Raw genomic sequence first — 19,097 nt, forward strand, 5'->3', positions numbered from 1 at the left:
AGGAAATCCAGTTTGAAAGATGATGCAATAAGTATCAAAAAGATGATGCAATAAGTATTAAAAAGATGATGCAACAAGTATCAAAAAGATGATGCAATAGATATATAAAGATGATGCAATAGATATATAAAGATGATGCAATAGATATCAAAGATGATGCAACATATGTACTGAATTGACCAGGCTATCCTTAGAACCCCCTAATCTGCACTCCCTTGACCCGCCTATCCCCCCCCAGGGGCTGCACTCTCTTGACCCACCTATCCCCCCAAAAAGTGCACTCTGTTGACCCACCTATCCCCTCAGCCCCAAAAGTGCACTCAGTTGACCCAGCCATCCAGGCGCCTTATACTACTCATACACTCCTACTGTTCTGGCGGGAGTATAATGAAATCGTCTTATTATACCATTATCCCCTCTTGAAAAGCGGGGGAGGGTGGGTTTATAGTGATGGGGTGTCCGTCCGTCTGTTTAGCTGTAAGTTCGTCCGTCCGTAGGTTCGTCACGCTTGGGGTACCCAACTCTTATCCACAACTCCTCATATCAAAATAAAATTGGAGGTGCACAATGGCATTATGTAGTAAAGAATTTTTTAAAGTATACCATTAGATTTTATTCAATGGTGTAAGAGGAGTTGCGAATAAGAGATGGGTAGCATTCAGTATTAAAGAAAGAATATTATGTGGTAAAGAGTCTGTGAAAGTACCATTAATTCAATATTATTGAAAGAACGGCAGTGTCCATGTTTTGCTATTTGGAACCCGAAATATGTGTCTGATCAAAAAGTAAAATAGGAGGTCCATAATATGACACTATGTACATGTAACAAAGATTCTTTGTCATTATAATCATGTGGGCGGCGGGAGTATCATTTGGTGAGCTCAGTGCTCACAGTATACCTCTAGTTTTTTTATATGATCAATAATATGCTGATTTTTTTTACCGTAAATTTTGTATTTACCATAATTATAATAGTAAATGAAAAAATTACTATATATTAAGTTAGCATATTGTAATTGTTGTATTTACCACTACTATACTCCACGTAAATTAAAAAAAATTACAATATCACAGTTCTCTAAGTTGCGAAGTTTGTATCAGAAATCTTTGGCTTGTAATTAAATATTGTCATTTTTTTTTTAAGTGCAGCCTTTGAAGACACGTGGAAAAAGTTCAATAAAAAGAAATGAAGGGTTTATACAGACCTATAGGCAGTGATGTTATTGATTCGTAGGCGGGTGGCGAAGAACTATTCTCCAAATTCACTTGAATTACACTGACTGCTTTTAATGTCGATTCCGATTTCGGTATTTTGTTCTCCATCTCCGTATCCCTTAAATTGTGCCCCTCAGCAGACTTTGATATATACATGTAGGTCTATATTCAGGCATGACCTCTTTAAATAAGTAAATAGATAAGATTTGATACCGCTGATGGAGGAGGCAACCAAACAATTTGGGGGACAGGTTATATTTTCGGTGTCATGAAGTGGACCCTTCACTGCTATCATTTGCAAACTACTTATGATGATAAACAGTGCACAAATAAAAAGATTGATGGTGGCGCAATGTGCATGTTGATTTTCTATTATGCAGTGCAATGAAGAGTTTATAAATTAGTATTACAAGAATTGATCTTCGAACTACTTTCTACAATGTTTATATTATAATCAATTTATTATAAAATCAGACAAAGGAAGAGAGGCTCAACATAATTTACTTCTATCCAATGTCACAGAAATTTTAAGACACCGAATATAAATTAATTTATCGTCTTACTGTCCTTTAGAATAATTTGAATTTTTCAATTTAAATTTGTCATTCTTACTAAAAAATTATATGATATAAAAGAATTACAACCCGTAACAGAATTTCACAGACAGGTTGAAAATAACATTACATAAGTTTGTATGATATCTCACGTTAAATGAAATGATTTCTGCCTTTAAAAAAAAAAAAACATGTACTCATGTATCACAATAAATACATATTTACAATTGTGCTACATGTACTCAGTATATGAATGGTTCACAACTGGTTTTTATTGTTTAGCCAATTCTTATTGAAAGGAAACAAACAAAAGTAGTGGATCGATCCATGATTTTTACGATGTGTTTCCACGTTAAATCAAACAAATATCATGCTCATGCAAAAACAAACTGTTTATAACTCAACTTGCTCAAAATCTGAAGAAGAAGAAAAAATAAAACCATTCGGTATGATGACTCCTCTTACCATTTAATTAAAATTGTAGGGTCCGTAATTTTTTCGTTACTTTTTCATATAAATTTTGTAACTCTGAAAATTACAATGGAAGGTCTCAACCCCCGAATGCCACTTCCCCATTTAAGATCCCTTGAAAAAGGTTGAAAAAAATAGTACGAATTTTAAGTTTATTTGTTATAATAAACATGTAATATGTTATGCCATTTTGCGCGCTTCTAAAGGATATATACTTATACATATCATAACAGCAGTATATTTTTTTTATGAGAATCAAATAAAGAAAGATATTTTAAGCGTATAATAATTTTAAAAGATTCAAATATAGAGCGGAGGTCCAAAAAATCTAAGCATCTATATACTTCACCACTGAAGATATATAAGTATTGTGTCATTGTTTTGCACCCTCTGACTCCCCCGCTTGACCTCTGACCTCGGGAGGTATTTCCCGCTGAGTTGTTTGGCATGTCTGATGTAAAGATACAGCGTCTACACAAAGAGAACTCCCTCAGAGAACCAACATGGTGAGTAGTACTGCTGCAGCCATTTTGTATTGAATGTATTTTTTTACTTAATTTCTCTACGATAAAATGTAATAACTGTAGTCATTTGAATTAATTATATAGCATAATTTATACATTGTAACTTTATCAGCAAATTCTCTTCGAGAAAAGTATATACATGATATATCTTCGACATCTTTCTGTTAAATGTCGCGGAGGAGACTCTTGCGAGAATTCATTAGTTCTGAAGACATGGGATGTTGCCTTTTAATCTTAGTTGTTTCTTTTATCTATAATCGTACTTATTTTAGTTTATGTTTATGTTTATAAGTGTACTATCAATTCTTTTATTTAAAAAAAAAATCTCTAACATTGTTTACTAGCTTGTTTTATAATATGATCTTATGTCAGAGAGGATGAGGAACTGAACATCACTTCTTGTTGATACCGTATGTTACATTGCTTTGCTCTAATATGGAAAATTTTGAAAAAATGTGGATCTAGTAGAAACAACCTACTATTAGCTAAAATTATTTTCAATAAATGAAAAAATCTAATCAAAATCGCCTTAAACATAAAAATGCTCTTTCGCAAAATAAAGCAAATCTACATATTTAGAACTGTAAAATACATTTAACACACAAGCTGTCGTCATCTACAGATTCAGACATATTTATATTTTTTTTGGGGGGGGGGGGGGGGGGAGGGTATATTTTTTTCGGGGAGAGATGGGTGGTCCTATCGTTAGATTTTTTTTTATTTTCAAAAATAATAGTACACATGTACATGATGTAGTTTTGCTTGTTCTTCTGAGAAGTGGTGGAAATTACAATCTTTTTGATTGTACTAAAAATTAATAGTATTAGTTATACTAATATAGAACTTAAAATTTGTGTTTCTATTTCCTATACCTATTTTAATGTTATATACAGTAAAACCTGACTAATCCGACATCCACTGGGAGACAATTTTTGTGGCGGAATAGACAGGGTGTCGGATTGTACAGTGTAAATGTTATGAAAACTAGTTTAGTAGGAAAGATATATATTACCACCATCCCTAAATCGACAGTACTACTGTATTACAGAAGACGTTTTGTCTGTACGCTGTCCTGACCCTGGCACTCGTCCTTGGGGCCCAGTCTTCCGCTCAGTGGAGGGTGACGGACTTCCCTCACCCCGTGTATCAGTCCAAACAGTGCGGTATGAAGGAGTCCTCCTGGATATGTGACCCCAACGGCATTATCTCCTCAGCCGACGGTAAGGGGTAGGACGTTTTTATCGAACACAAATAACTACTTAGTGTTCAAGCTAGTTCCAATTTAGTAATATAGGCAGGCACGTAGTATCAGGGGGGGGCCAGGGGGGGGCCTAGCCCCCCCACTTTTTCTCCCGACATTACCTGTACTATAGAAAATGTTTACTGAAAGAAAGGTTGGCCCCCCCACATTTCAGCACAGTGTAGTGTTATAAAGAAAATTTACCCCAAAAAGTTTGAATTGAAAGGTAGTTGGTCTTGAAAAAGTTGGCCACTAACCCCCCCCCCCCCCCCCCCCACCACCCACTAAAATGGATTTTTCATTTTTGTTAACTTTTAATTTTCTTTTTTTTTTTTTTTTTTTTTTTTTTTTTTTTTTTTGGCTTGTCAACTTTTTCAGGTAAGTAAAAAAAAAATTTTCTCAGGTTGGCCCCCCCACTTTCAAAAACGATGCTACGTGCCTGATAGGAATGAAACATTATTGTGTAAATACATTACTCATTGTATTTTTTGAATCCATCTCAAGATTTGTAATTTTTTGTGACTTGTTCTTCATTGGAAACATGCTTTACGGTGAATTGTTGTCTGTTTTTATCATGCAGCTGAAGCTTTACAAGAAATGGTTCGGGATACATACGAGTCCACTCAGTGTCCGTGTTCTGAGTGCGCAGCCAATAACCAGGGTTATCCCATAATGGTGGCCATAATGCCCCGGATGTACAGAATTGTAAAGTAGGTAAAACACATGTGTTAATTATACATCATGGAAAATTCTATAAGGGGCTTAAAGGAGGATGCATCTCCATCCCCCCTCCCCGAGATTTCTCAAAAGTATTCATTTAGTAAAGTAACCAAAAATTACCATGAACCCTTTTCCCATAAATGGTATAAAGAGTCGTACAATATATAAAGGAACAACCTTTCTCCCTCTCTCTTGCGTGAAGTGAATATAGTTTATCCTCAGCTATTCTTGCAATTTAAATTATTGTATATTTGTTCTAATTGTATATCTATGTGATTTTCTTTTCTGTTTTAGCCGGTCGTCTAACGTCCAGGACGTGCTTTATGATGCCCGTGTGTACGCCTACTACCTCAGTATGTTCTGGAATGTCACCACTTGTGACACAAACACGCTGGTCTTGTATTCCAGGGATGACGACATCGTACGTTATGGCCACAGGCCTTTGGATGCTTAAAAAAATTTGTGTGTAAACAACAATTCAACACCTCAATTTTTTTTTCTTAGCGATCTGAAGGCCTGTGGTTATGGCATGTAGCAATGGTTTTTAAGGGAGGTGGGCATAAAAAAGTTGACAAGTAAAATAAAAGTGAAAAATAAACTGTACACACTCTAACATCCTATGTCATGGGTTGGATGTTCCTCTTTAATATTTTGAACATTTTTTTTTCTTTTTTTTTCTTTCAAGTGATGTAATTATCATCTGTTTGACCGTGCAGCAACAAATAAGGGAAGCAAGTTGAAATTACAAATTCTTTTTTATTGCAGACATACATTATGACATGGAGAAATGCACGTGCACTTCTGGATGACACAAAAGTGCAACAAATAACCCTCAAGAACCGGTTTTATTTTGATGATGCTACCAATCAGGCGGAAATTGGAAAGGGACTTAAGAATGTTGTAATGGATATAAGGTAAAGGTCGATAACTGTACAGGAGTCTATTTCTGATGAAAATTAAGTACAGTATCAAGAATTAATTAAAAACCTTAATGCATACACATGCATGTGGTCATGAACTATTATATTTTTAAATACATCGATGTATGGTAAAGTGCTTAAATTTCTTACACTTGTATTGATTATCAAGAGAGAAACTACTTCAAACACGTGCGATGTTTAATGTTTTTTTTTTTTTTTTTTTTTTTGTACAGTGAGGTGTTCAAGGCAAAGGCTCCACGTCGAGGTAGCACCAGAAAGTGATTGATAAAGTGAATGTTCAATTTATTTCATTTTTTAAACGTGCAACTTTTTTTTCATGGGAACTGATTGAATTAAATACCGGTCTTTAACTAACTGCAAACTTTTCTTATAATTAATTTTTCAACATTCAATCACAAAAACTTGTGTGAAAGATTGAGTAACTGTCAAAAGATTTTTTTATGTAACCGTTTTTGTATTACATTATAACTAAAGAGTTTATTTATCGTATACAGTCATATTTTCATATATTGTGCTTTTTCTGTATGAAGAGGTTTGTTTTGTTTTCCATCTAATAAAAAATAGTTTGATATTAAATTGATATCTTATTTTAGAAATTGTTTTGCCAAGGTTTTACAAAAAAGGTTTGAGCTTGGTGTTCTTGCATGTATTATTCAAATCTTGAGAGGATGGTGGTAGAGGGAGGTGCCAGGGTAGACAAATTGATTTTTTTTTAAAATAAATGGTATATCAACTCGCGGTCTATAAATGCCATTGTGTCGACCAAAGGTGAAATATTCACTTAAAACGTGACGGTTGATACCTTGCTACTTCAACTTAATTGGCAATAGCTTGTCTTATTTAATATATTGTTCGTACACAAATATGATCTTGCGTATTGAATCAGTTGTCATCAGATAAGAATAAAATACACGTGATATAGTCTATGAAAATTAAAAACGAAAGTTTACAATAGAAAAGTTGTGGAAGACATCACGTTTTTTTTCTTCAATTTTAGTCGTTAGTTTGTCATTATTTTCTTTCTTCAGGAACATCCATCCATGAAACAATGCACTTTTTGTGAGCAATTATAAATATACATATAACATTGTAGCTCTTTAATAGTCGACCCTCCCGATTTTTTTCAGACCATCGAGCTACAGATTACTGTGTTTCCTCTAGAATAATTCCTACATTGAGATCAAACTTCCGCTTGGTGTCGTTTGTACCAAACCAGTCGATGCAGAGGACTATGATACTCCGACTCTGGGTAGTTTGACAATGAGATCATACAGTCATGTACTTTTTAAAATCCTACATGATATAAAGTAATCTGAGACTGCAGTCGTGTGTCATTTAATTATAAAAAAAAAAATGTCAAGGTGACCTTGAGTTTGTATCTTTAAGAATATACATGATTGTACAGAGACATATTTTCAATCAAATGAGATATTTAAATAGTGACCAATATATGTATTCATGAACATTAATTTGTGTCACTGGTTATCGCAAAAATGAGCCTAAAGTTGAAGTCTGAGAAATTGAAGCGGAAGCCAGAGAGGACATATATTTTTACACATTCCGTCTATCAGTCTGCAGTAAGTAATAGCTAAAGGTCTTGCTTTATGATGATAAATGTTCTTTCATATAATTTATAATATTGACACATGTATTTCTAATAATATAAAACATACGGTACATAACTTGCTGATATATCCACTTTTAAAGGGATTTGTCTTGATAAGGAGAGGAATCATGATCCCCAGAGGGCTTTTATAGTGATCAAAGTTAAAATTCCATTGCATTAAAATTGGTAGCTGCAGATCTGTAGCGTTATGGTTTTATATATTTGATTTTGACTATATGGTCAAAGACAAATATATAAAACCATAACGCTACACAGGTGCGGATCCAGAATTTTTTTCCAGGGGGGGGGTCCACCCCAGTCAAAAAAAAATTCCAATCCCAGAAATCTCTTGACAAGCAAAAAAAAAAAAACCTAAACTCGCCCAAACGTCAAAAACCTATTTCGTGGGGGGGGGGGGGGGGGGGTAAGGAATGGACTTATACTTCTTTCACGTTTATATAGTGATATAGTCAGTCTGTTTATCTCAAAAGCCTCACCTCACTCATCAGCACAATAATAAATTTCTATTTCTTGGTGTATATCACAGTGGGTTTTTTTTATCCCTATCCCCTCTGTGTCTTAATTTAAAATAATTCATTTTAAAATTTTGACAAACGAAAATTGAAGATAAAACTTCCAAGGAAACTATATAATAATAAAAAATCAGATGGCATATATTAGGTTCCAGCCAGGTTATAATTCAAGATTCCATAATAAATATATGAAAAAATTATTTTGCTTTTCAATAAAATTTTGCGATAAACATTTGTGAGTGTTTGGATCGACCCTCCCTAGCTGCAATAATGTAGCCCTCTCCTTTTTTTCCAATCGGAGAGGGCTACATTATTGCAGCTAGACCGGCCCTCCCCTCCCCCTCCCACCCTCCCAACATAAAATAAATCTAGGCCATGCCATCAGGTGTGCGCATATATACTTCATTGTGGTTAGATAAACATGATTAAGTATCTTTTGCTAAAAAGTATTTGATAGCAAACATTTTAAAAAATTTTTGTGATTGAGAATCAGCTGATGACAGTGACTCATTGTACACGACAGATGCGTTAGAAAGTCAAGGACGCTTTTAAAAACGGAAGTGATAATTTTTCGGATATCCTCTGCATTTTACCTCAGACTTCAGGTAGAGACATAAACATCAAGATGGCCACAACAAATACACCGAATGCTACGGCACAAAATGCACAAAACAGAAGAGCACAGGTACAGTAAGCGTATAAAATAGCTCAAAATACACAGAATGTACAAGAATTTATGTACATCAAATATCGGAGAGAGTGATTGCGGAGACAATCCAGCGATTATTGCAACGACGCATTAACAGATTATGAGCAGTATTTACCAATGCCAATGGGTTTGCTCGAAATTTTTTTCTAAATGTTTATTATTTTTATTAAGGACCGGAAGCAATTTTTTTCGATTAAATTAAAATGATGTTTTAATCTTCATAACAAACTAAAGATATGGGTTCTAAAACAGCGCTTAGGAGTTGGCAGTTTTATCAAACAGGTCCAGGAAAATCCCTATTAATTTAGCTATATAGCTTAATTTACCTATATAGCTTAATTTACCTATATAGCTTTATTTACCTATATAATATAGCTTTATTTAGCTATTTTAGAATAAGTTTCTGTTTTATGAAAAGCAGACAAAAAGTCGCATGAAAATTATGACTGAAATTTTTTTTAAAAGGTTTGATAAAAACAACCTAGGGCATAAATAGTAAAAACATTACCTCTTTTAAACACTTTTTAACCAAAAAATGCATCTCTATTGTTTGGATAGCTGTCCCTCACTGGAAGTGCGATGAGACTTGGCTAAGTTTACTATCTATGCCCTAGGTTGTTTTTATGATGAAAATGCGCATGCTTGAGGTGACGGGTGTCGGTATACTGAGCTCATGAAATTTTTAGGCGCTTTTGATATTTTAAACTTTTAATTTTGTGAGCACTGTATATAGACACTCACCCCCTCACACAGAGTGCTATAATACTTAAGTGGTTTTGCACTGGATAGGAAGAAGAAGAAGGAAGTGTTATTGCCTTTCATTGTGCTGAATTATTACCAATCAATTATCTTGCTGACCAAAACTGCTTTTCTTTGTTGAAGAAGCTGCTTAATCACAGATTAACTGTTATACATAGCCCCAAAACTTTAACATCTTTGATTTCAATTGCACAAAAGGAGAAACATTTTTAAAAGTGGATTTTTGGTGAATTGTTTTCAGTCCATTTCAAAGTTGAAAACTAATACTGCCTCATTATGCGACTTTTTGTCTGCTTTTCATAAAACAGAAATTTGCTCTGAAATAGCTAAATAAAGCTATTTTATGTAGGTAAATAAAGCTATATAGGTAGATTTAGCTACATGTATATAGCTAAATATAGTGATTTTCCTAGATCTGATAAAGTCAAAATCAGTAAAAACCTAACCATGAGCTTTGCTCACCTCACTTTCTGAGCAAAGCTCATGGCTAGCTTTCTACTGATTTTGATTTATTTCTAGTTTATTGATAAAACGTCCGACTCTTGTGAACAGCATTATTATATGCATCATGACCACAGGGGACTGCATAGTGCATAGCCCCTATGATCATGACTTAAATTATATTTTAATATTTGCTCCAATAACCATGATAAACACAGGGGCTCATCACGACTTATTTGCCTGCTGCATGAATTTATATACATAAACACCCTTATAATGAAGTACCAGAAATGCTTGCTTCAATTATTAAAATTAACACTAAAAATTATATTTGTTTTATATGTTACCTTCACATTATGTTTAAAACTCATAGGGTATGAAAAACGGTGTTGAGTGGTTACGACCCGATTCCGTGTTCGACCAGCATGGTTACGACCCCAGTGGTTTCGACCTAGCTACTTATATATATTGTACACACAGGTGAATAGAGGGGTTCACACTATAAGGTATACACATGGATATTCGGTAGCTATATATCGATTACAGGTCTATGGTTTCAGGGATTGAGGGATACGTGTCAATAATTGGGTGTCAACATTGAAGTCAATAGTAAAGAATGTTTCTTAATGATTTTAGGACAAGGATGTAATTAAATTAATTTTAAATGTAATAATAATTCATATCTGAACATTTTTCCTTAAAAACTAATTAGCTTTTGGTGGGATAATTCACGAATTTATTGTCTAAATGTATAAACTGTGGTTAAACAGTGTAGGTTTTTTTTCCAAGTTAAAAAACATCATAATTAGCAATATTTTTAATTATAAACAGTTATGGTCGGTTAAAAAAAATCTAAATAATTTGAATAGACCAAAAAACAAAAATGTTAAACTATCAAAATTTGATGGAAATTGTTAAATAATATTATTTCTGAACAAAACCACTGGGGTCAAAACCACGTGGGTCGAACAAGGAATCGGGTCGAAACCACGTGGGTTGAACAAGGAATCGGGTCGAAACCACATGGATCGAACAAGGAATCGGGTCGTAACCACCCACATTCATGAAAAACACTTCTCTATAAGCATCAATATTCATTCTAAGCATGTTTGCTATAAGCATGGTTTAATGTATATGAATGTAACTGTATGTAACATCTGAGGGAGAAATGAGCACTGGACCAGACTTAGAATTAAACCCCCCTCCCCCACGAATTGCAAGTCAGAGCTATCTGACCACTAGCAACCAAGTCCATTTCTTAATGTTTACACTCAAATTTGTATTGTGTATATACATGTATACATTAAGGGCGAAACGATTACACGTGTAAACGGCGACGTTTCGATTATATGCTCTAAACGTTTACAGTTTGAGTAAACGTTTACACGAAGGTCATTATCAATGTCTATCAGAAATCAAGTTTAACACAAAAAAAATTGTTTTATTTCATAATTTACAAAAGAAACACCGTCTTTGGCCATTTGATAAGCAACAATCTAAACCGGAAACATATTGAATGAAAATATCTAAAACTCGATACGGGCTAACATAATTAATTCCGATTTCCGAGTTGCTAATACTAGCGATGTTTTACGACACTTGAAATATAAAACTTGATTTATTTTGATTAAATAAATACGAGGGTTGATCCAAAAGTTCGTGGAATTTCTTTGTAAAATTTTACCATGATTTGACAAATGCAAACAATAGGCATATTTATAAAATAGAGTCATAATGCAGCAATACTGGAAAATTTCACTACGTTCCAATTACCAATAAGGTCACAAGAGCTGTCTGAAAATGGATAGTTGTGAAACCCAGGGGAGACTTTGACGTAACGTCAAGTTAGGTTATGTCACGTCACGTTAGAATCATCTCACCCTAATGTCAAATTCGAACACGTAATTCTTCAAAATGCTGCCCTTTTCTCCATTTTTTTTTCTTAAGAAAAGCCTGGGTATGCTCTCGCACCAATTTATCTTCATTTTTTACTCATATTTCAAAATACCCCCCTTCTTTCCATATGATGTTCCGATTTCAGTAGCAATGTCAAGAACAGTACGTCAGCCGACAAAGTCTATTAACGCTTTCAATTTATCAAGGGGAACAACACTTAAAACAGAGCCTCAAGAAGGCGGCCAAACCTTTAATCAATGTCCATGAAGATTCTATTTTTCTTCATTTTCGTACGCCACTGGAAAACCAGTGGCTAAATGCATTTTTCCTCAGTCTATGTCAATAATATACGCATTTAAGATAGAGTGATCCCGGGATTTTCACAAAAGTTATGACTTGACCGAAATTTGACGTCGTCTAACAACCTTAAGATGAACATTAAATTATTAACTAATAAACAAAATATCCAGTAAAATCATTAAAATACACACACAAAGGTTTATAAAAGATCAAGCAATCGTAATAATGACATAATTTTCGTTTCCTATAACACGAAGAGCGGTTTAATTCTCATTTCAAGTATTAAGAATTAAAATGATAATAAACGCGTTGATGTCTCCCCCGCATTTCCAAACATCCGTTTCTATGGCAACTGCCATAGAGTTACTATCACAAATATTTAAAATATTTTTTAATCTAAAATATTCAACAAGTGTCTTTATTCTCATTTGTAGTTTTCAACCAATTTCACTTATAAATGAATGAAATATTAAGAAATTCCACGAACTTTTGGATCAACCCTCGTATAATACATTTTTCACAAGTCTTTGAAAAGTTTCAATACATTCAGCAGGTCCTGTTTTACTTTTTTCGAGATTAAAAGATCCATCTTTACAATTATTTTTTCTACGTCCGGTAACCAAATAAACCAAGCAGTTGGGTGACGAGGTCGTAAGTGAATGAATTTAATGCGCCTCAAATTCTTACGGTTAAATCACAATGACCAACAATAAATTTGTAATAACAGCTCATACTTATATTAAAGTGAAAGAATTGATTATTAAATTCGAGTTTCATGAATGAGTAGCCATAAAAATCCAACATAGAATATTTCCCGTTTAAACGGTACCGTTTCGTTTACTGCTATCCGTTTAAACGTTTACAAAATTCAGTAAACGTTTCACCCTTAGTATACATGTAGATTGTTGATATAGATCACTGTTCTAACATTATCTTCACCTTTTTTCGTTGCTTTCAGGTGATGATAGGGGAGCTCCCTACTGACTTCCTGCGAGTCTCCTACAACAACACACAGCAGCAAGTGATGGGGGATGAACGCATCGCTCAGATCCTCCAAGCTCAGCAGCAAGCAGGGTTCATGGCCCCCATCCCAGCTAACATACAGGGACGTCTTAGTCTAACAGTTGTACAGGTACAAAGTAACTCTACTATATCACCCACAGTCTGTTGAAAAACAAGAGTAAAACATCAAAATTAACTTTGTTTACATTCATTAAAATGTGAGTTCAAGTGAGAACAATTTCACATATGTGCATAGATGTATTTTGATCTCTGATGTCTAAAATATGCTACAAATGAAGAAAATACATCCATGTATATACTTATTCTTTTATATGTATTTCATCCATGTATATACTTATTCTTTTATATGTATTTCTCACACTTTGCCATTGAATGAAGTCAGAAAAGAATACTTATATTGACAACTGCTTACATGAATGTTTTCAGGCTAAATTAGCTAAGAATTATGGAATAACAAGGATGGATCCGTATGTCCGAATCAGGATTGGTCACTCTGTGATAGAGACTCCAACAGCTTACAATGGATCAAAGAATCCACGCTGGAACAAAGACATCAATTTGTAGGCATAATAAATATGATGTGATACTGTATCAGTAAATATAATTAGTTATCAGTAGGAGTAGTTCCATTGGTTCACAGTACTTCATGTTTATAAAGGGGAGATTACACAGCTGGTCAAGGTTATATGTTGTTTTTTTTGTATATCATATGTTTTAGCTCACCTGAACCAAAGACTTGAGTGAGCTTTTCTGATAAGAATTGCCTGTTGACTGTAGTTGTTGTCAAAAAAAAAAGTATCTCCTTCTCCAGAAGTCTTGAACAATTTCAACAAATGAGCAATTCTTCTACAGAGGAATATATAAGAAAAAATCTTTTAAAATCTCTGGAGAGCACCAAACTCTTGTTTAGTATATATATAATAAATATGGAAAATTGGAAGCAGGTTGGGACAAAATCGGAAATCCAAAATTGATATAATACAAAATATACTGGTAATGCATGTGTAAAGGAAAATATCTTCCCCAGAACAATAGGGCTATATTGATCATTGCAAAAGCATCCCAAAGTGTGTGCATTTATCATAACTCTTTTGTCTTTGAACGTATTGACTTTTTCCTGAAGATTTATTCATGAAAATGTAAATTTATTTTCTAACATTGTTCTGTCTTATTTGTAGATATCTCCCCCACGGAGTGGATTCTATGTATTTAGAGATTTTTGATGAGGTAAAAAAAAAATTTATTACATTTGAAATACTGTAATTTATTCATTGAATAAAAATGATATCCTGTCACAGTGTGAAAGGATATCAAAATGATATCCTGTCACAGTGTGACGAATATCAGGAGTGCAGGAAAACTCTCGATTTCCCTTCCCATAACGAAGATTGCTGTAAAAAAAATCTTCCTTGACCTAATATAAGATAGATGGAAATAAATAAACCATTCTGACAGCGAATAAAACTGTCAAAATTACCAAAAATATGTTGCTAAATCCATGTTTACAGTGTTTTCACCTCACTTAGCTATGACGTCTCAACCGCTCAACTATGACGTCACGAGCCTATGACTGTATTACAAAAAGACAGAGGCAAAGGAAAAATCAAAGAATTTTTTTTAAAAATGTAATAAACAGAAAATTCAATGTTTTGTAGTTGAATATGGAATTTATTTCACTCGTGAGACAGGATTTTTTTATATTTTCACTCGTGCTTCGCACTCGTGAAAATATAAAAAATCCTGTCCCACTCGTGAAATAAATTCCATATTCAACTACAAAACATTGAATATCCTCTATATATCTGTATATATCTATGAAAATACTGCCATAAATAAAGAAGATCTAAATGTAACATAAATTTTTCACATAAGTGCCTTCAGAAAATGTGTATCAAGTGTTCCGATTTTAATAACCATAAGAATAATTTAATTATCTTCGAAATATAAAAATGTAGAATGGATTTTGGTAATTTTTGTTTGTATTATGTTAAACAGAAACAGTTTACAATGGATGATCGCATTGCCTGGGCATACATTAGCATTCCTCAATCTGTCCTCAATGGTGATACGATGAATGAGTGGTTCCCCCTGAGTGGTCGTCAAGGAGATGAGAAGGAAGGAATGATTAACCTTGTTATGTCACTAAATGTAAGTTACAGGTTGAAGCTATTCTTTTGAACATTAGTTGTCCCATTATTTTGTGTTGCTTAGTCTAAAAAGTTATCCATATTTGCAATGAAGAATCATTGATATAAGAAATTGTCTTGGATCTGATAAATTTAAAGTTATTTATAAAAGGTCAAGGGCCCTTTAGAAAAAAAAATGAAATAAAGTTAAAAAATGATTTTTTTTATGAATGTTTTGACAGCATATTTTGTTTTGCACAACAGTATACGCTTATTTCATGACAACGAGGGGAACAGTCAAACTGTTGTCCTGAGGTAATGGGGAAGACTTTGGAAACTGTTGCCTGAGACTGAAGGACAACAGTTTGACTGTTCCCCTTGTAGCCATGAAATAAGTATATAATGCCTAATTACAATTTATATAGTAGATTAGGATATAATACTTTATAGCATGTTTCTTTATGTTTTCATAGGAGGTACAGCAACCAGCAGTACAACCCACCCCAGTTCTATACCAGCAGCCCATCGTGTACTACCCCCAACCAATAGGTAAGTCCTTAAGGAGCTGTTTCTCTTCAGAGCTCTACCAGTGCCAGCGATGTCAGTCTTCTGAAAAGCTTTACTCAAGGCTTAAAGGGAATATGGTTGTATTAAGCCAGTTGTTTTGCTTTTTGCTAAACATATTCTATTCTATACATGGATCTAAACAATGTTTTAATAAAACTAGAAACCTCCATTGGAATTGTTTGATTTTATAAAAGTTGGACTTGACTGGTTTCAATATCCCTAGAGAACTATTCTGAGCAGCGTAACCATAAATAAAATCTTACGATATTACAGGAGGGTTTCCCATTGCAGGTAATGTGCATTGTGTTGGCATAATTTAGGTTTTTACTAACCGTTATTTACAATGTTTTTAAAAAATCTTTTGGCGTTTTGATGTACATGTACTGGCCTTGTCAACTTCTATTTGGTATAGCCATACTTTCTAAGGAAAGCTAGTTTATTTTATTTCAATCTATACATCTGTGATAATTTATTATTATTACAACCCCTCTTATGATTTTAGAGACTGAATATGTAGCTTAATTTTGGGGATTTTTTTTTAATACCCAGATTCTGTTTCGAACCAGGGACCTAAGAAGTAGGACTTAATTATAGGAAACACATTGTCCATCTGGCTACCTACTACTGTGATTAGATATCTTTGTTGGATGAATGATTAAGTCAAAACTTTAAGATAAGTTAATTCCCAAATGGAATTTTCACGACCCCACCTGAGAATCGAAAATCACACTGAAGGTACAAGTGCAATCTAATTGAAATTAGATGTTAGATTCTCTTGCATACTCCCTACACATCTAACAACATCCCATAGAGGGTCGCGTCAGAGGTCAATTTCGGAACAACTCTAGACTTACTCGCTTCAACAAATATACCATGATTTTGCAGGCGACAATTTGATAGGTTGATAGAATTTGAACTCTGACTTGACCCTCAATGGGATGTTGTTAGATGTTAGTGTAGCGAGTATGCAAGCAGAAACTAACATCTACTTTTAAATAGATTGGGTACAAGTGTAAAATAGAGGTCATTTACAACTGTTACTATGGACAATTGCTTCTAGTTTATTTGTTATTTAAAACAAATGGTAAATTGAAGAGCATTGAAATTGTAAGGCAAGTTTATCATCCTGTCATGTAAATCAATATATTGCAGCCAAGAGGTTAAATGTGACGGTACATATATAAATGTTTTAAATCTTTTATATGCAAGTCAGCAATTTAAAAAAGAAAAAAAAACCATTTTGATACTGTGTAATCACTAATTTTCGTGAGGGTTTAATTTTCGTTGTTTTCGAGGTATGAAGAGACCCACGAATTCATGTCCACCACGAAAAGTAAAATTTCATATACATGACGACTCAACAATTCTTCATCCACAAAATCAAATCCCCACAAACCTGTAGTTTTTCCTCCAACCATGAAAATTTGAACCCATGAAAATATGTGATTTTACAGTATATTTTTTTTTCACACTTTCTTTTTTATTTGTCAGATGTTCTTGCATTTTGTCTAAATGGAAATTTGGTGCATGCTATGTTCTTACGTTTCCTGAAAAAACATGTTTATGTACATATATTCAGAATTCATTTAATAGGTTAGTCTTGATGTTTTTGCATGATTTTGACAAAATGAATACCGGTAGTTGTCTTGCAATTTTAATTGGTCCTTTACTGTACTAATTTTTGTTGTAGTTTCTATTTGGTTATGGTATTTCTTAAAATATTTGTATGGCATTTCTTAAAATATTTGTCCACTTAAGTAGATTGTGGTAAATACCTGAGTGTATGATGCTGTGTCAATCAGAACAAAAACTGGCCTTTGTTCTGCAGTTCTCTTTATATAAAAGTATATGTAGGTCATGGCAAATATCACTACAGTACTTAAACAATATAGCTCTGTAATATTTAGAACATAAACCTGCCTTAGTATTTTCTATAATGTTGCACACCTGAAGTATCATTTGAATCAGTTTCTGCATGGTCCCTTAATTAAGCCAAGAATCTTGATTCACTCTGTTGGACCTGGCCAACCAATCTGATATGGGTATACAAGTGTAAACCTATATCAAGGAATAAAATAAAAAATGCAATAGCCATAGACACAATGTAATTTCCATTACTTTCCCAAAATTTTTTAAATGCCTAGAATACTTCTTGTTTAGATTATTATAGCTATCATTTTAAGATATATACTCTGCTGAGCAGTGAAATCAACACTTCAGTCAAAAACAAACTTTAAATTTTTTGTTTTCTAGTTCAACCTGTACCTGCTGGAATGCCTGTTTACCCTCAACAAGGGGGAACACCCCAACCACAGCGCCCTCTATTCACAGAGGAAGACTTCAAGCAGGTCAAGGACATGTTCCCCAATATGGAGGATGAGGTCATAAGGTCAGTGCTGGAGGCTAACCGTGGCAACAAGGACGCAACCATCAACTCCCTTCTACAGATGAACAGTGACTGAGATTGATGTACAGATAAAACCAGACTTTGTTTTATAGGGGGAAAACCAGTGCTACTAAAATTATAAAATGTCTATGATGTGGACTCTGTTTCAATAATGAAATTGTACTAGTAGGTGTCTAAAGTATAGAATAAATCAGTTAATGATATATCATCATATATTTGTATTTGTAGCAGCCAGAGCATCATCAGTTTTTCTTGTTACAGTGACATTTATGCATAATACCTACAAACAAACAGTAAAGTTTTGCTATATTTATATGTATACATTGATAACTTCTGGTTCATATAAATGTTTCCATTCATAGTCTTATGTCAAAATCGAGTAACTACTAAACATAAACACATAGCACTTATTAATATTACAAATGAATTACTTTTGTCCACCATTCAACGTAGGGGTTCGAAACAGGCGCCGTCTGTCTGTCAGTGTATGACATAATTTTGTTATAATTGTTGTTTTGTTGTACATGTTGTGTGTTTGGATCATTTTCTGGGAGTGATAGTTAATGACTGTGATATAAGAGGGTGTGTCATACATTTCTGCCGAGCAGGTTGATTACTTAATGATTAAACTTAAAATTCAAAACCAGATATTGTCTTTTTCTTTTTGTTTGCTTTGTCATATTAATCAAGGATTTTATTTTAATAAAAAGAATGAATTAAAGTATGCGGATATAAAAGCACACACAGTGTATTTGTACTTAAAATAGTGGGCTTCATATTCAAGCAACTCTGGCGCAGACAATGATGCGCAAATTCATGAAGTCCGCTATGAAATCTTTAAAATTCATAAATACAAGTGTAGAAGTCAAGAGTTGTCTTTCCTTTATCATTGTTTTTTTTTTTCTTTTTTTTTTTAACTCTAACTGATATTATCACTTTTGGCTAGAAATCAATAAGTTCAGGTAAGTATGTTCAAAATAAGATTTTTTATTAGATATTCATAGTTATATAGTGCACAGAGAGCAATTAAGTTGTTAAATTTTATGAAAAATGAGAGAACGATCA

General features: G+C 33.6%; 2 protein-coding genes across 4 annotated transcripts; both read left to right on the forward strand.

The window, feature by feature from the left end:
- The first annotated feature begins 2,606 nt into the window (after nt 1-2,606).
- Nucleotides 2,607-6,066, forward strand: LOC134266286 (uncharacterized). The gene is made up of 6 exons (XM_062748498.1): nt 2,607-2,746; nt 3,813-3,984; nt 4,585-4,714; nt 5,019-5,145; nt 5,490-5,638; nt 5,878-6,066. The coding sequence occupies exons 1-6, from the start codon at nt 2,744-2,746 to the stop codon at nt 5,924-5,926; spliced, it is 630 nt and encodes a 209-aa protein (XP_062604482.1). The 5' UTR covers nt 2,607-2,743; the 3' UTR covers nt 5,927-6,066.
- Nucleotides 6,067-7,122: 1,056 nt separating this feature from the next.
- On the forward strand, nt 7,123-18,678 carry LOC134266288 (toll-interacting protein-like). 3 transcript variants are annotated; one of them, XM_062748499.1, is made up of 8 exons: nt 7,123-7,242; nt 12,868-13,041; nt 13,359-13,492; nt 14,111-14,159; nt 14,928-15,080; nt 15,532-15,607; nt 15,899-15,916; nt 17,879-18,678. In XM_062748499.1, exons 1-8 carry the CDS (start codon nt 7,159-7,161, stop codon nt 18,085-18,087), a joined length of 897 nt encoding a protein of 298 aa, XP_062604483.1. In that variant the 5' UTR covers nt 7,123-7,158; the 3' UTR covers nt 18,088-18,678. The 3 variants fall into 3 exon arrangements, with proteins under 3 accessions (XP_062604483.1, XP_062604484.1, XP_062604485.1); XM_062748501.1 differs by lacking the exon at nt 7,123-7,242 and adding an exon at nt 8,334-8,489; XM_062748500.1 differs by lacking the exon at nt 15,899-15,916.
- The last annotated feature ends 419 nt before the right edge of the window (nt 18,679-19,097 follow it).

The sequence above is a fragment of the Saccostrea cucullata genome, unplaced genomic scaffold (assembly GCF_032062105.1).
Source record: "Saccostrea cucullata isolate Sc308-1 unplaced genomic scaffold, CSIRO_AGI_Scuc_v1 ctg9943, whole genome shotgun sequence".
Lineage (NCBI taxonomy): Eukaryota > Metazoa > Mollusca > Bivalvia > Ostreida > Ostreidae > Saccostrea > Saccostrea cuccullata.

What these genes read in the sequence shown, in the direction of transcription:
- LOC134266286 (XM_062748498.1), top strand. An exon ending in CATTATCTCCTCAGCCGACG is followed by an intron (nt 3,985 to 4,584) that starts GTAAGGGGTAGG and finishes TTTATCATGCAG; the next exon opens with CTGAAGCTTTACAAGAAATG. An exon ending in CGGATGTACAGAATTGTAAA is followed by an intron (nt 4,715 to 5,018) that starts GTAGGTAAAACA and finishes TTTCTGTTTTAG; the next exon opens with CCGGTCGTCTAACGTCCAGG.
- LOC134266288 (XM_062748499.1), top strand. Translation starts at nt 7,159, where the DNA reads ATGAGCCTAAAGTTGAAGTCTGAGAAATTGAAGCGGAAGCCAGAGAGG. An exon ending in TTAGTCTAACAGTTGTACAG is followed by an intron (nt 13,042 to 13,358) that starts GTACAAAGTAAC and finishes GAATGTTTTCAG; the next exon opens with GCTAAATTAGCTAAGAATTA. An exon ending in ATTTAGAGATTTTTGATGAG is followed by an intron (nt 14,160 to 14,927) that starts GTAAAAAAAAAA and finishes TATGTTAAACAG; the next exon opens with AAACAGTTTACAATGGATGA.